Source organism: Musa acuminata, chromosome BXJ1-10 (assembly GCF_036884655.1).
Source record: "Musa acuminata AAA Group cultivar baxijiao chromosome BXJ1-10, Cavendish_Baxijiao_AAA, whole genome shotgun sequence".
NCBI classification, from domain to species: Eukaryota; Viridiplantae; Streptophyta; class Magnoliopsida; order Zingiberales; family Musaceae; genus Musa; species Musa acuminata.
In genome coordinates this window covers 31,367,450-31,384,556 of record NC_088336.1, presented here as the reverse complement: position 1 = coordinate 31,384,556, position 17,107 = coordinate 31,367,450, and the positions used below count along the sequence as shown (strand labels likewise).

At 36.8% G+C, this 17,107-nt stretch overlaps 1 protein-coding gene across 4 annotated transcripts; it reads left to right on the top strand.

The window, feature by feature from the left end:
- Nucleotides 1-383: 383 nt before the first annotated feature.
- On the top strand, nt 384-16,948 carry LOC135596183 (probable serine/threonine-protein kinase SIS8). Of its 4 annotated transcripts, XM_065088135.1 has the most exons (13): nt 387-1,077; nt 3,136-3,573; nt 5,555-5,658; nt 5,814-7,177; nt 7,341-7,381; nt 8,480-8,548; nt 10,561-10,661; nt 12,453-12,531; nt 12,634-12,732; nt 12,837-12,905; nt 14,330-14,379; nt 14,468-14,644; nt 16,313-16,948. In XM_065088135.1, the coding sequence occupies exons 1-13, from the start codon at nt 577-579 to the stop codon at nt 16,443-16,445; spliced, it is 3,225 nt and encodes a 1,074-aa protein (XP_064944207.1). In that variant the 5' UTR covers nt 387-576; the 3' UTR covers nt 16,446-16,948. The 4 variants fall into 4 exon arrangements, 2 of the variants coding, with proteins under 2 accessions (XP_064944207.1, XP_064944208.1); XM_065088136.1 differs by lacking the exon at nt 3,136-3,573; XR_010480846.1 differs by lacking the exons at nt 12,837-12,905; nt 14,330-14,379; nt 14,468-14,644; nt 16,313-16,948 and having other exon boundaries at nt 384-1,077; nt 12,439-12,531.
- The last annotated feature ends 159 nt before the right edge of the window (nt 16,949-17,107 follow it).

The following is a 17,107-nucleotide window of genomic DNA, read 5'->3' as shown; positions in this document are numbered from 1 at the left end:
AAATATTAAGTACATTTGTCCGTTCCGATCTAAACTAGTCTGAAGCTGAAACGCGCATGAGGCAACAGAGACTGGTGCCACAACTCGTACAACCGTCGGATCGTGTCGCGGGGCCCAACTGTCACCGATCCAACGGCAGCGTGAGATCCCAAGCACCTAATCCCGCGGGCAGCAATTAAAAAAAGGGGGAATAATTCAAAGTATCTAACCGTACCCTCTCCTGCGAGAATACTCGGCTTTTGTTTGTGGCCCCGCATGTTGGGACCCGGATAATTTGACCAACCAACACGCTGGTAGCTTCGTGGTGAGAAGGACAATGCGTAGCGGAATTTGTCTCGGTGGTACACTGTCGGCCCCGACGGCTCCCACTGGCTCGACCTCTTTTGCGCTGGCCAGCCTACTCCCTCCCCCCCACCTTTGGTCGTCTGCTGCTGTGCTACTGCTGCTGCCTGCGTCCGATCCCCCGTGAGATCGAACGAGGAAGAGAAATCGAATCAGGAATCGTGATCGCTCCGTTGCGATCGAGAAAAAGGAAGGGGGCAGGTCGCTGATGAGAGGATCGAAGGGGCGCATAGCATGAAGAACATCCTCAAGAAGCTTCACATCGTGGCGAGCCACACGGAAGACGCGGATGCCTCCGCCTCCCCCTCCTCCTCCCCGGTCAAAGGTGCCGTCAAGGTCCCCCACGCCCACCCCGATCAGAAGCCCCTCTCCAGCCTCACCAGCTGGTTGAATTCCGTCTCCAGCAAGCACTCTTTCACCCCTCCCTCCTCGTCCTCCTCTTCAGCCTCCTCTTCGTCGTCCTTAGTTGCCGCACAGAGAGTGGAGCCGAGGGAAGGCCCGAGTACGGTCTCCTCGTCCGCTTCGGAAGCTGTGGTTGACTCGGCGATGAGGGGTTCCACGTTGAGCAAGCCGACAGTCCCGGAGATGGACGAGGAGTACCAAATCCAGCTCGCTCTGGAGTTGAGTGCCAGAGAGGATCCGGAGGCGGCTCAAATCGAGGCCGTGAAGCAGATTAGTTTGGGCTCTTGCCCGCCTGAGAACTCCCCTGCTGAAATTATTGCTTACAGATACTGGGTTATGCATCCTCAAGCTCTTAATCTCCTTATTCTGTCTAATTGCTTATCATTTTGGCGTTATTATTTTGATAATGTTAGTTTATCAGAACATTGCTGCATCTATAGCTGAAATAGTCCAGTTTTGGTGCTTTTGGGGCCCATATTTACAATAGTATTCGTGTCTGGTGATTTGTTCCAATTCACTTATTGATTTGTCATGGCTATTTTCCTTTGCTAGAAAACATTTTGTATAGCATTCTCACCGTTTCTACTTTGGTACTTCAGAGATCGGTCATAATTGACTAGTTAATCAAAGATTTTGCTATTTTCAATTAATAGTTTTGTTATTCAAGTTAAACTAATCCGTAGGAGCTTCCTTTAAGCATGCTTCATTTTTCTTAAATGCTATATTGAATGACAATCATCATTCTTCCGATGATGGTTCAACAATTCTGATCAAGGCATCATAAATTAAACCCTATCGGACAACTGTAACACTACTGGAACAGTTCCTTGCAGAAGGAAAGGGAAACAATGGCAGTGGAGTCACGGTCTCAGTCTTCATGTTTAATTTTAATTCTTGACTCCTAGCTTGCAAGTTATACCTGCATTGAGCAAACACTACCAAAACGAGCAAAATAACAACAAAAGCTAGATTAACAAGGGATCTAAATGGTAGAGGAGTTTAATATTATTGTTGGGTGGAAGGAATCAGAGGTTAAAGTCATGTAGATCTCTAAACAAACTTGGTGGATACTAGGGTTGGATAAGTTAGGAATATGTAACTTAGTCCAGAGATCGGAGATCGGAAGAATATCACACATAAAGAAAGGACGCTTGCTTTTTGTAGCACTCCTTCAATCTTCTGCATCACTTGATCAAAGCATGGGCACCTTTTTTTTTTCTTTTGTAAAGGGTAAGTGGTGTAGGCCTAGTTTTAATTTCAGGACAAAGCATTTACTAGCTAAGCTCGCTAGCACCTTCTATCATGGCCACTTTCAATAGCCATAAAGATTCTAAGAAGCATTTTGATGATTGTCTTCTTGACCAATTCTCTCAAGAGAAAGAAAACACACAGAAACAATGGAAATGAACTTAGATATTCATTCTCACCTATTCAACATGTTCTATAGTTTTAGCTTTGTATCGCACCACTTAAATAATTATCATGCATATGATTTAGAAGAAAAAAGTCACCTAAACATAAATAGTAGTTAATAAAAAAATAAGACCAAAATGACAAAATAGACAATCCCTACTAAATTCATTTTAAATAAAAAGATTATGCTAATGGATTTTAGGAAATAAGCATAGTTTTGGTGTCTGCCGATTCCTATAGGTAACTATTGAGACTTTTTGTTGATTTCTTGGACTTGTAGCCAAAAATCTGGTGCAACTGACTAGAATTAATTGAGCTTAAATAAAATCATCTGATTTTACCTATTACAGCCTATTTTACATCCTCAAAAGAGAAAAAGGAGCATGAAAGTGAGGAATAAGGGAGGTGAGAAAAAGAGAGAAACAAAGGTGAAGAAAATAGAAACCTGCAACTTTGACCATAAAGCAGTGGAATCATGACATCTAATAGTTATTGTAAGCCTCGAGCCACTGACATAGTGCATACTAAGAGTGGATAAGTTAGGGGTACGTAGTTCAGATTCTACAGTTAAGTGATTGTCTTGTCAATTAATTCTCTCAAAGAAAAAATGGTAGGAACCATGGAAATAGATTGGATTCTAAATCTCACCCATTTCAGCAAGTCCTGTAGTTTTAGTTTAGTGTTGTACCGATTCAACATGTCACATGAATGTGCCCCACATTGTGACCACGTATGTGTCACAGGAATGGTATCAACAATGTGATTGTGAATCTCTGCTGGCATTATGCGATGTCTTGAGGTAAAAGCTCCTAAGAAATTTCAATCAAGGTGCTGTTATTTTGTTATTGTTGATCCTGTATAATGTATAATGTATGTCTGGTAAATGCAACTGATATCAAATTTTCAATTTCTCTATGTAGTTGTATTATTTAACTTCTCCTATCGTTTCTCATCCCTATATCTCTTTGTGCTTCACAGAATTATAATGCTCTTGGCTATGATGACAAGATCTTGGATGGTTTCTATGATCTCTATGGCATATTGGTTGAGTCTACGTCTTTAGAAATGCCTTCTCTAACTGATTTGCAAGGAACACCAGTCTCTGATAATATCAGTTGGGAAGCTGTATTGGTAAATAAAACTGAAGATGCTGACCTTGTCAGATTTGAGCAGAAAGTGTCATTAATGGCTTCAAAAGTGAGGTCAGCATCTTCAGATTCTCCTGACAATGTGTTGGCACAGAATGTTGCCATTTTAGTTGCCAACTACATGGGTGGAAAAGTTTCTGATCCTGATAGTATGTTGAAGTCATATCATAACCTTAGAAACTACCTAAGAGCAAGTGTTGGAAACATTGTGCTGCCACTTGGCCATCTGACTATTGGTCTGGCTCGTCATCGTGCATTAATGTTTAAGGTTAACAACTCTACCTTTTATACTGTCAATTTAATCATAAAGCAATTACTTAATGGTGCTGCTCAGACATTATGGTCCATATAATTTGCAAATTGACATGGAGTAATTGATGCTCAAACATAATGTTCCATGATTGTTGCAATAAATTGGCAGTAAACTTTGTTGCTTGATTTCGGTGATTCACCTTATTGGTCTCTTTTGGATGATTATAAATTTTGCTCGATTCTAGCTGATGTATTTAAGTGGCTTTCTAATGTAATTGTTGTGCAACCTTTTTTGAACTCGTCAATGACTCCATTACTGTCTATGCTAATGCAAGGGACACCTAAGCACTAGTATGTTTTCTGATTTGTGTTTCATTGTTCATGCATATTGGACTTGTTGGCAACACTATTATTTCTGTTCTTGGATTCTTCGCAGCTGATCTCTAAACTTCTTGTCCATATAAAGTTGACTAACCATCTTGCTATTGAACCCTTTGTATTCCACAATTATACTGTTGTATCAACATTGTCCAGGACAAGCATATATTTTTTTTCTACTGAAGAAAATCAATCAAAGATAGTCCATGCAGGCACATACTTGTGGGCTATCATTTTGCTTTTCTGTGTATGACAGCTGCTTCATCAAATGGGGTTAAATATATAGCCGCGCCATATACGTGGTCCGTAGTGGTGGAATGAGCAAATCACATGAACCATGGCTAAACAGGATGTAGAGCGTATGAGATAGTTAAGTGGACATTTTTCAGATCTAGCATTTTGGATATTAGCACTATCGATTTAGTTATTTTTCATGACTAGGGAGAGGAAAGCTACGTGGCTCCAAAGAAGTGGGAAACTGGCAATAGAGGCTAGCTGTCAGAATAGATATTTCTTGTCTATGAATTCTGTGACTTACTTTTATAAGATATAGGCCATGTCAGTCTGAGACCTTCACTTTTGCTAATTATTTATAATCTGATAGGTTATTGGACAAGTATAACTGGCACAACATGGTCATCATTGGTTTTGTAAGTTCATCAAAGTCTTACCTTATGATATATTTTTCTTATTCTGTCATCAGATATGATGTTCCATTTGATTTTAAATACCAAGTAAATCTTCACATTTTCTTATAGTGGCTTCTTTTCTTTCTGTAACATTCCCTTAGATTTGGATCTTCTTATTCATAGGGTCATTACAGAAATTATTGTTTGTCATTTCATGTTAGGAAGCTGCACATTGATGAAATGAATGGTGTCATATAGCTGGACCTTGATGGTAGATCTTTCTATTTAACTGTCCATATGTGTGTGTGTGCGCGTGCGTGTATACATATATATGTGTATCTACATACATACATGTATATGTATATGTATATATACATACATACATGTATATATATGTATGTATGTATATGTATATATATATATGTATGCATGTATATGTGTGTGTGTATATATATATTACATATATATGAAGTTACTGTGTCTAGTCACACCAATTGAGATGTTCAACCAGCAGAATTTAGATGTTGCGACCTGGTGTGAATGTACAAATCAAAGACTTGCTTGCATCAAACACCTTCAACCTATTTTTTGTGATAGTTTATTATTTGTCTTGTTTTAAAATTGGTGATTCTTTTTTCCTCACCATTTGACTAAAGATGCCAGATGGATTGTCTACTTTTTGGTACTCACTATTTGTTTGCTATATGGCCTCAAATGATTTTTATAAGCAAATGTGTAGGAACAAACGTTTAACAGGAAAAAATGTAACCAATGGACTTAGTATAAATGACTAACTTTCAATGTTTTACACATTGATTTAGCTTTTATTTAATATGGGAACTTGGAGAAATCTGTCAATAATAAACCTAATTATTCTTTATTTTTAAGTATGATAAATAGATCGTTACACATATTGTGGTTGTCTTTTGAAGAGCCAGTACAAAATAAATTTGTTTTACTGGTCAATTGATATTTAATACATCTATGTAGGTATTAGCTGATAGTCAGGGCATTCCTTGTCGGTTGGTGAAAGGGAAGCAATATACTGGATCAGATGATGGTGCTTTGGTCATTGTGAAACTTAATGATGGAAGGTACATGTATTTGTGATGATTAACTTCTTTTTTTGCTGATACTATTTCTCAGCATTCTTTTACTCAATTCAGCATCCAGGATAAGAGACAGGTGCTTCTAAATTCCTATGTTTGTTGATAATAAAATATGACAAGTTTAGTATTTTCCATTACAGGGAATATATTGTTGATTTGATGTCAGAACCTGGTACTCTTATACCATCAGATGGTGCAGGACTGGCCACTGAATCTGAAGCTAGCATCACAGTTAAGCCTTTCACAGAAGTAGGAAACCATGCACATATGACCACATCTAATAGAGAGGTGACAAACTCTGCCAGATGTACTGAGAATGAGCCTTTTGACAAAAGCTCTGTGTCTGGCTATTTTGAAGCTCCAAGTACTGCTGGTGTTATGTCATGTCAGTTGAGTCTGCAAGAAAATCAAAATTCTAGTTCTCTTTGGAGATCCTCAAACAACAGTTGCATGCAAAAGAATATGAATATTCCTGATGAATCCACAACTATTGGCAATAATGTCATGGTAAAAACTCCAGAAGCATCTGTTAGACCAAAACACGTATCTAAAATTACAAGATCACCTTCTTGGACAGAAGGCATTAGTTCTTCAACCGTCCACAGGATGAAGGTACAGGATGTTTCTGAATACATGATTAATGCTGCTAAAGAGAATCCCAAATTAGCTCAGAAGCTGCATGATGTGTTGTTGGAAAGTGGTGTCGCTGCACCCCCTAACTTGTTCACAGAGATCTGTACTGTAGAAGCAGAAACTTCGGTGATTGAAGAAACACATTTAATTGAAGACAAAGATGAAACAAAGATGCTTAAGAATGAATTGAAACAGAAAACCGAAAGTGATGGCCGTCATGGTCCCCTTTTGCCTCATCTCCCTAGCCTTATGCTCAGGCAGAAAATGGTTCTTGCTAGGTCGCAGATGGATGCGACTAAACCTGTTGAGGGATTTAGCCTTTGTGGCTCTGTTGATTCTGGAGAAGCAATTAACACTCCATCTCTATCTGAAGTTTCTGATGAACATTTGCCACCAGAGGCTCCATTGCAGCTTATAAGACACATGCCTGTTGCTGCTGCTGCAGCAACAGCTGCTGTTGTTGCATCTTCAATGGTTGTTGCTGCAGCAAAATCAAACACCGACATGAACTTGGAAGTTCCTGTAGCTGCTGCAGCCACTGCTACTGCTGCGGCAGTTGTAGCCACAACTGCTGCAGTGAGCAGGCAGTATGAACAATTAGAACCTTCTGCCCTGATGCTATCTGGATGTTCTGACACAAATTTGACCCCAAACAATGATAGCATCCCTGGCAATGAGCAGCAAGGAAATTGTCCAGGTCATGATGATATTTATATGAAGGAAATGGCAAGTGATTCTAATCAAGAAATGGATCGAAGTTCTGATAAATCAACTGGAACAGAAAGTACAAAATCTGAAAATGCTTTACATGATGTTGTGGATTTTGAAATAGCATGGGAAGACATTATTCTTGGTGAGCGGATAGGGCTTGGTATGTTTCCTGTGAGACTTGTATTAATTGTTGATATTAGATGATATCTTTAGCTTGTTTTCTTAAATGTTGTATCAAGAAATAAAAATTCATGCAAATTAATTTATGACTTTGTTTTGAGAAATTAATCCTCTTCTTTATTGGATGTTCTCTTCCTGCGTAGGTTCTTTCGGAGAGGTGTATCGGGGAGATTGGCATGGGACAGTGAGTATTTCTTTTCTTTAAAGTTTTTTTTTTGTTGTTTCTCTACATTAATTGTCAGTATATATGTTTATAAATCCAACAGTAGGATAAATTTGAGTACTTCCTACCAAAAATTTTAACGATTTTGTTCACTTTCTGTACCTTAAGTGTCTCCTTTTGTGGGTTGTGATAATTTTGATCGGGATTGAGTTGGGACAAGGAAGTTGCACACTTACTAATTAGAAAAACTATTCAAGTTTAGAATTTTAGGAATTATAAACTATTTCAAAAACTATGCAAAAACTACACTCTCAGCTAATCTCTTAGTATTTCCAAAATTCTATTTCTACTGAATCTAAATCTTTAATTTCTAATATATGTCTCAACCACTCAAGTCTAAAATTAATCCTACTGAACTTGTTTTTTTTATATCTTGGACCACAAATATGTTTTGGGGAAAGTAAATCATAATCAAGTGACAGCAATGAAATAACTATTAATAACAAAGGTGAAGGCTTACCAAGGATTGGGTTTTCGGATGGCATTTTGTTGAGTCCTACCATGCTGTGATGTGCAGTGCGGATGCTGCTTACTTTGTACTATGGCCAGGTCAACTGTTTGCTTGTTTGGTTAATGCTAGAAACATGTCGGTCATGTCGAGCAGTCAACATATTAAAATTTCTAATTTCATCAATATGAAAAATCTTGAGCTTTGCTACTAACATCTTCAAGGCTAGAAGACACATATCAACATTGAAGGACCAACCATTTCCCATATATACAAATATGTAATATTTGTTTCTTTTTTTTTTTTGATTAGCAAGAGAACTTTCTGCACACTCTTGAAATTAATATTGTAGTCAAATATTTAGTCATACTATATCTATACTCAAAGAAAATTAATTCATGTCACATAGATGGCATATCTTCTAGATCTTTTGCTGAAATTTATCATATGGAATAGTGAATTTCTTTTCATTATTGCCAGAATTTACAAAGAATATTTGTACTCCAAATTCCATTTCCAACTTTTGAGCACTTTACTTTTTTTTTCTTTTACACATACTGTTTAAATTTTGTTAGTATCAATATTAATGTAGTTCCTTTTGCTCTACAAAGGAAGTTGCTGTTAAAAGGTTCTTGCATCAAGATATCTCTACTGACGCACTTGAAGAATTTATAAGTGAGGTAACTATCTCAGATTTGTTTTGCTATTGAAGGTAGTGATCAAGAATGAACGAAGACATCCTTTTTGCTTTATTGCTAATCTTCCCAACTGTTATTACTTATAATGGTTTAAGAATGTGTACACTTGCAACTAGCTTTGAACATGGTCATTATTGGTTTAGTTTAACCTATTCACTAGTTGAGCTTTTGGATATCATTTCAATCTTTGTGATGTCATTTTCCAAATTGCTAGAAATAGAACTGGACAATCCAATGGAACCAAACCCTAGACGAAGCAAATGTTCCTAACATGCTTATTCTATTCGATAATATGGATTGCATATTCAGATACTGAACCTGTGCCGTCCATTGCCTGATTGGTAAGAGTATGGTTCGTCCCAAGGGACCAAGACGTTGTACCTGGTATGTACTTGGAGGGAAGGAGGAGAATGAAAAAGGTACCAGGAGGTTCGATGCTGGCACTTGGTGAGCAAACAGACCTGTAGTTAGGACCTAGGCAGTCCAGAGGTGGGAGGAGTAAAAGGAGGACAAGGTTTTGGGAGGTTTGCTGGCAGCCGATGGTGGCGCTTGATGAGCAAGCGGACCTGTGGGGTAGGTGGGCGACTACTACAGTCATGCACACTCACAGCTCACATGCTGCTCTGTGGGTTAAAATAAGGGGACCAAACCGTTGGAAAAGAAGCGATCCACACCCTGATTTGTCTGAATTGGCAAATATCAGCTAGTACATAGCAGACTATGCAAAATCGGAATCCTTGCTTAGTAATAGCAAAAACAGTTTATAATGTTCCAACTAAGGTTTAAAATCCTAGTTAGATTTGATTTTGACACTTTGTCAAACTACTACAATACTAATATTACAAGTAGAATGTCGACACATGCCACAAACATTACTAAAACAAATTAATTACATAAATACTGGTCCTTGGTCACACCCATAGATATTGGTCGATACACTGGATATATATGAAATATTGGTCCCAACTATTTAGAGTTAGCTATATGAATATTTTTCCGTCATTGCTCTTTGTTGGGCAATATCCCTAGTTAACTATAAGGAATTTAGAGCAGCCAAATTGTTTTTTATTATTACAAGAAAAGTTTTATTAGGTTTTCCTCTATCTCTTATCATCCTAACTATCCTAGTGTACTCACCTCGTCCAAGTAGGACAAGATGAGTTTTATGTGAACTTTTACATATATGGATTTTCTTTCTCTATCCTTTTTTGGGGCTAATTTAATTTTTTGCAAATAATATATTTCTTATTCTATCTTTCTAGAAACTCACTTGCAATTCAACATTTTCATCTTGGCTAGAGTAGCTGTTTATATTTTTCAAAGCTTCCTGGCACTTTGATTGATAAAGCATGGTTAGCCTTAAAATTGTCTTATAATTTTTATATAGCAATTACCCTTGTCTATTCTTAGGTTAATAGCTTAATTTTAATTAAAGTAGTTTCATACATCTCTCTTATTCTTATTTATAATTACAAAAAATATCTTGTCATTTAACATAAATCTTTTCAATTATCAGATTTTTGGTAATTTAAACAATTAACCAAAATATGCCTTGATCTCATAATTTAAACAATGAAATGACTTGTCCTTAGATGTAGCCCAAGGGAAGAAAATTTCAGATTTCCTCACATTAATCATCTGATAATTGAAAGATAGAATAAGATGTAGCCTGAGCAAGCTAACCCCTAGTGTCCTGTTAGATTGTGTTCCTCCTCTGTTTCATAGAATTTACCTTACTGCCTAAACTATTTCTCATCAGTTGTTTGACTTTGTATTATCTTGCTGCTTCCTTCTTACTGCTCCTGGGATTGTCATGATTTCTAGTAGAGATATTTCATGGTAAGGAAAAATACATATTTCATTATTTTTCTTTGTTGAAAGTGTTGTTGAGTGCTGTTCTTGCAAAATTTGGCTGATTCCTCATCGATTGTTTATTAGCATTTAGTTGAAAATTTATTGTGGTGTTACGTAATTTACGTATTTTTTGTTTCAAGGTGCGGATAATGAAACGGTTGCGACATCCAAATGTTGTTCTCTTCATGGGAGCAGTAACTCATGTGCCTAATCTTTCAATTGTCACAGAATTTCTCCATAGGTACTCCTCTGTGAAAATTATACTATTAATGTTCTTTATTCTCAATTTCTGAGTGATTGCATGTCACAAAATAGTGTAATTTTTTAGGCTCTCCAATCACACGTGAATGATATGTTGTGCATTATTGACATGCATTTTGACTTAATAACATTTTCTACTGCATCACTTATTTTGTGCTTAGTTGAGTTTATTCTACAACATTTTAGTTGTATGAGAGCTGCTAAGACTTCATACTTGTTGGCAATTTCATTCCTCTGACTCTTTGATCATACAAGAAATTGATAAAGTTACTATGATTACCATAGACTTGCAGATTACTCCTGTACACCAACTATTTAGGAAGGTGCCTGTGTATCCTACTGCTGATCCAAAATTCTTATTGCATAAAATGTACAGTTTTTAGCTCGTACAGAGTGAAGCACAATGAATGTCTGGTTTTCAATTTGATTCATAAACAAAAGTAAACTTCAAAATTCAAATCTTAGACAAAGCAGGCAATCGAGTGCATAATGCTTTTGCCAATGTGGGGTTTGGGGAGCGCCAATATATAGTGCCTTACTCCTACAACTACAGAGGTTCTTTTGTTGGGTCCAGCTTTTGACATGGTGCCGAAGCTCTGCTGTTTAGTCTCAGATAGGAGGCTACTTGTAAATTTTCATTAGATCTTGGGAGCAGAAACCATGTGAATGGAGCAAGGAGCATCCATAATGAAAAAAAGGGGGCTGGACTTGACCTACATAGTCCAGAACTAGGATATTACTCCAAGTTTCTTTTGTCTGATGCTAGTTGTTTTCAGGAAAAATGGGGGACACATGGTCTGACGAGCCGATCTATCCTAATTGACATGTTCTTACCCTGCTTGGGCAGCTTTCCAATCATGTATCTAGGCATGTGAGTTGCATAGTACCATGTAGTTTTAGCCTATGGTCCAAGCAAGCTCAGTTGGTGGTGATATATTCAAGGTGGAACATAGTGGAAATGTAATTTTTCATATTTGAATATATCCCTATTTTTCAGTTTTGAAACTTATACTTGACTTGCTTGATACACTTGTTAACAAAAATCTGGACTGCAGAGCCAAGCACACCTGAAGAAATCAAAGAAAGATAATTCGTATGTAATGAAAGTATGGACACCACCAAGCATGATGGTTCCAGTAGTAGATGAAAGCCATATACAAGCTCATCAGAAAACCTAAGCTTCTATGTCACATCATGAAATACATGATCTGCCTTATTTAGATAATGTGCTGTAAACAGCAAAAATACCTGCACAATTATGTGAAATGAAACAAACCTAAATTTTACTGGGGATATTCACATACATTCTTTTGAACATGTGCATATCTTACCATGGTAAACATCTAAGCAAGGATGGCGGCTCAATGCAAAAAGCTCTTGCTAATGTGGGGTATGAGGAGAGTCAATTTATGCAGTCTTCTGTAAGAAGAGAGACTATTTGCATGACCAATACAATAGGCACCCAGGTCGCAAAACAAATTAGCTGCGTCACCAAGGTTCACCCTCTATCATGATGCCCTTCTATAAGGGGAAAGAACATAGTATTCATATCACAGTTTATATATATATATATATATATATATATATATATGTCGACTTGAGAAATTTCTTTACTGTATGGATAGTTCACTCTTCCATATATGTTTGATTCCTTTCCTCCTACTGGACATTGCATCAAGTTATTAGTGTTATGCAGCTTCTGATGTTACATAGCAATCTTTAATTGTATTGATGTTTACTAGAACTTTGAAGCACAGAATATGCATTGCAGAGGTAGTTTGTTCCGTTTGATTCACCGACCCAATAATCAACTAGATGAAAGGAGGCGTTTGAGGATGGCTCTTGATATTGTATGATTACATCTCTTAATTTCTGTTTGGGTCTTGGCAAGTTTTGAAAGTTGCAAATAATCCAAGTTTGTAATATTCCTTTTCCTGTGCTTGGGTTACCAGGCTCGTGGAATGAATTATTTGCACAACTGTACTCCTGTCATAGTCCACCGTGATCTTAAGTCTCCAAATCTTCTTGTTGACAAGAACTGGGTTGTGAAGGTAACCTTGTTTAAAGCACATAGCATATTATTGTAATTATGCCTTTTAATACATTTCCATTATTTTGGTATGCAAATCTGATTACTTATTTGATAATGATCTAGGTCTGTGATTTTGGTTTATCTCGTTTGAAGCACAACACATTCCTTTCTTCGAGGTCAACAGCTGGAACGGTGAGCACACAGTTATCTTTGTTTTTGCCTTTTTCCCTTTTCATACTGTTGCATAATTTGGGCAGGTTCTCTCTGTGTATAAGTATGATATTCTTTCCTCATACTTAGTCTCTAAGAAAGTATAATTCATCTCCTAGTTGCACTGTGATCATTATATAATAGTTAGTAGTCTTAGTACATGAATTAGTATGATTGTGAAAGCCTTTTGACTGGGGATATCCTTAGTTTCTTTATGGCTGTACTTTGTGCTAATTATGTAGAATTTATGTTGAGTTTGTTCATGAAACCACAAATGTTATCTGTCAATTCATATTGTCATTGGAAAGTAACTGGAGATAATTATCTCTATTATATTAAATTATCTATAAGATGCATCATAAATGTCAATCAGATATGTTTGAGTCAGAATACAATGTGCTAAATCTATAATTGAATAAATCTTTTGACACACAGTGATTAGAATAATAGAATTAATAATTATTAGTGGTAAATGGACACCTGTTGCATTATTCTATGCCCAATACTAATTGATGACACTATAAGTCAATCTCTTGAGCAACAGTATCCAAGCACACACAATTCCTGCTTAAGCAAAAAAAAAAAAAGTTTGTGTACTATAAATATTGAAAATTATGTAAAGGTTAAAGGATTTCTCAAAAAGTTCAAAGAAGAAAAAAAGCTACAGATATACTGTAGATCAGTTCAATCTTAACATGGGAAAATTCAAAATACAAATATTATGGGAAACAAATTTACTATCATAAAGTGAATGTGAAAGTCTGAGGAGAGAGAAGGTGAAGGAAAAGCAAATAATGAAGATAAATAAAAGAAGCATTACTTTCACATACAAAGAGGAGCAGAAATGGAGATTAAGGGTTGAGAAGCATAAGTAGTGATATTTGCGTGTAATTCATAAATGTGAGTACAACAATGTGGACGTTAAAGAGGTGAAAATGGAAGGAACTTGAATTTCTTTGTCTGTCTCATATGGTGAACCAATTGAGCTGTCATATCCATGGTCTCAGCCATTGGTACTCTCTCACATAAATGATAAAGAGAAGGTCTCAGGGCATTATTTAGGAAAATTTTCATGTGATGTAGTTCCTATATGACTTGATTTTTGTGTTGGCATGCACTTGCTTCATTCACATGACGTTCGCTATGTAACAAATGGTCTGTTCTTATGCAACCAATGCACCATAGGAAGTCATATTCTCTATATGGTGCCATTGCCACCTTTAATGGCATTAAGCACACAAATTTGGTGCAAGTGGCCACTTCTTATAACATTTGTTTCTTAAATTCTCTATCCCATTAAAAAAACAGATACCAAAGTCTTCTTTTTGAATGTTAGATCTTGCATGTGCTTTCTGTTTGGTTGTAGAAATTTACAAATTGGTTACGTAGATATTACTTTGCTGCAGGCTGAGTGGATGGCTCCAGAAGTTCTAAGGAATGAACCTTCAAATGAGAAGTAAGTTCTCCTTGGTGTGAATGCAAGTTTTTGGCTTTTTATGACACCATGCATTCTTTTCCTTGTTTCTTCTCTTTTTCCGATTCAGGTGTGATGTTTTTAGCTTTGGGGTCATAATGTGGGAGCTCTGTACCTTGCAACAACCTTGGGAAGGGATGAACCCTATGCAAGTTGTCGGTGCTGTCGGGTTTCAAGATCGTCGTCTTGATATTCCAGATGACATGGATCCTGTCATAGCAGGAATTATAAAGAAGTGTTGGCATATGTGAGTTTTCATGATCCACCATTTGCAATTTTTTGATAATTTGGAACAAGTAAATTGGTGATTCCTAAAGGGTGGATAATCATATACTTGGAAGAATTGCATGTCATTAATAAGACACCAGGTTATGGCATAGCTTACAACCTATTGTTAAGTTTGCCACTTTTTGCCTCCTCTTTCCAGTGCTCTGGATATGGAGGACAAAGGGTTATAAAAATTTTCTCTGGTTAACTTTGAAAAGAGAAGTAAATATTTATCTTGTTGTTTCTGTTTTGAGAATAAACATATGAGTTTCACTTGAATTGGCAAATTGCTAAGGCAATTAGAAAACCTTCCTGAAGGCTTCAAAAAAAGGATTAAATGGCTAATGTCCCTTGCACATGTAGCATACCATAAGTTCTATGAACATGGGTCATGCTGCCACTCTACAAACCTTGAAGTACTATGCTTACAGATTGGATTTTTATATTTTGTTGACTTGACTGATACCAGTTGGTATGTTGATGTTTATTCTCTCTTTCTTTTTTCTTCTGATTCTTTTGTGTCTTCTTCGCTCTCCTTGGCTTGGACAATGAAATTCCTCATAGGGTGACTGACACAAAGATTTAGAGTAGTCATGATAGAAGATATCTTTACTTATTCGCTCCCCTCCTCCTCTCTCTTGCTCTCTCTCCCTCTCCCTCTCCTTCTCTAGATGGGGTAACTGATCCATACCATGTTGATACACTACCTCGTACCTGGTCCAACTGCCAACCATTGTCGGTATCAGATTAAGATTCTAATCCATGATTCAGATATTGTTGTATACCAAGCAAACCAGCCATACTGCACTAAAACACAATATACCATCCATAGATATGTACACCAATACTTTTAGTTATTTCTTATATTGAAGTATCATTCCATACCTACAGAGAATACTAGTTTGAGAAGGGACCAGTACAAGTTGGTATTTGAGATTTTATTCCTTAGTCTCAAAATCCTCATTTCATCAATGCTTATATTTGGCTTGTGCTATTCTTTAATTGCCCAGTACGTTGGTTCCCTTCTAAAAGGGGGAAAAATTCACTCCTTTCTCAAGTACAACTGATATGACAAAAAAAATCACAAAATCATCTTATTATTTAATTTTGTCCATGTTATGTTATTGGGTGAATGTAATTTGTGGCATAAACTGCAGTTTGCTCATCATCCGTAGTACATCTGCAATTGTCATGACATAGAATTGGTTGGATCTGATAACACACACACACCCCCACACCCACCTGCCCTTATTCTATTACAAGGCTTTGATAACATATACTTGCCTTCGTACAAATACTCTAAAACAATTAGTGTCAGGTTGACATAATCTAATGGTTTGTCAAGTTGGCCGTAGTCATGGAACTTAAAGGTATATTCATCTTTTACTATCGTATGTTCAGTTAACAAACATTTAATTATCTCTAGTTATCTATGATCTTGTGGTAATATATTAAAGCCCCTTTAAGATTGAGGATTTAGATATATGCACATAATCTATACTCTGGATGCAGAATCAGTATGAAATATTAATGATGTATACAATACAACCCATATGTTCCATTTGGCTTTGATTTTATCATCCTTACAAATGCTTGGGATGTCATAGGATTATCTCAACCAAGCCTTCACTTGTTTTGCATGTTGCAGCGACCCAAAGATAAGGCCCTCATTTTCTGAGATCATGGCTGCCTTGAAACCATTGCAGAAACCTATGTCCAGTGCCCAAGGTCTCAGACAGAAGATACATGTAGTGGATAGCTCAGGAAAGGGTAGATCATGATACTCACAGCAGTGTAAAACAGTATGAAATTTCGAGGAGCTTCCACGTTTTGTTTGAATTTGTGAATTCAGATCATATCAAGGTTGTTGGCCTCAAGGAAAGGTGTTCACATGTTAGTTGTCTAGCAATCACTTCTGGTTTGGGAAAATTCAGTCAGTGGAGATTGGTTCAGTATCCTGCTTCATTTGATTTCGTCTGAAATGGTTAGATTATCACAAGCACCAATTGTGTGCTTAACAAAATAAGAGAGAAACTGAACAGAACCATGAAGGGACTGTGTGCATAACGGAGAAGCTAATTATTAAGAAATTAAGGTGCAGGAGTTGGTGAATGAAAATTCCCCTAGCTGCTTAAACTTGCTGGTTTGTCATTGTAAACAGGGATGAGGACATTCTTATTCAGACTTGTTTCTTTTGTTACTCGTTTTGTGTTTGCACGAAGCTCTGCTTGCTCAAAAAGATTGTGTATATATATACCTGTAATGAATCATTCTTTAAGCTGTATGGAAGGTGTTTGCATATATAACAACCTTGATATGCCTTGATGATTGGAACATCGAAGTTACCGTGAGGTGATACCTCCAGGTAAACAAGCTTGCTTTTTAAAGGCTTTACCAGTTAGTTTGATTGTCTGCTGTCAGATCTTACAGTAATATATTGAAA

Bases quoted from the DNA above. Each gene is read 5' to 3' on its own strand.
- LOC135596183 (XM_065088135.1), top strand. From the start codon at position 577: ATGAAGAACATCCTCAAGAAGCTTCACATCGTGGCGAGCCACACGGAA. The intron at 5,659-5,813 runs GTACATGTATTT...TTTCCATTACAG, and splicing joins GTGAAACTTAATGATGGAAG to GGAATATATTGTTGATTTGA. The intron at 10,662-12,452 runs GTACTCCTCTGT...TATGCATTGCAG, and splicing joins GTCACAGAATTTCTCCATAG to AGGTAGTTTGTTCCGTTTGA.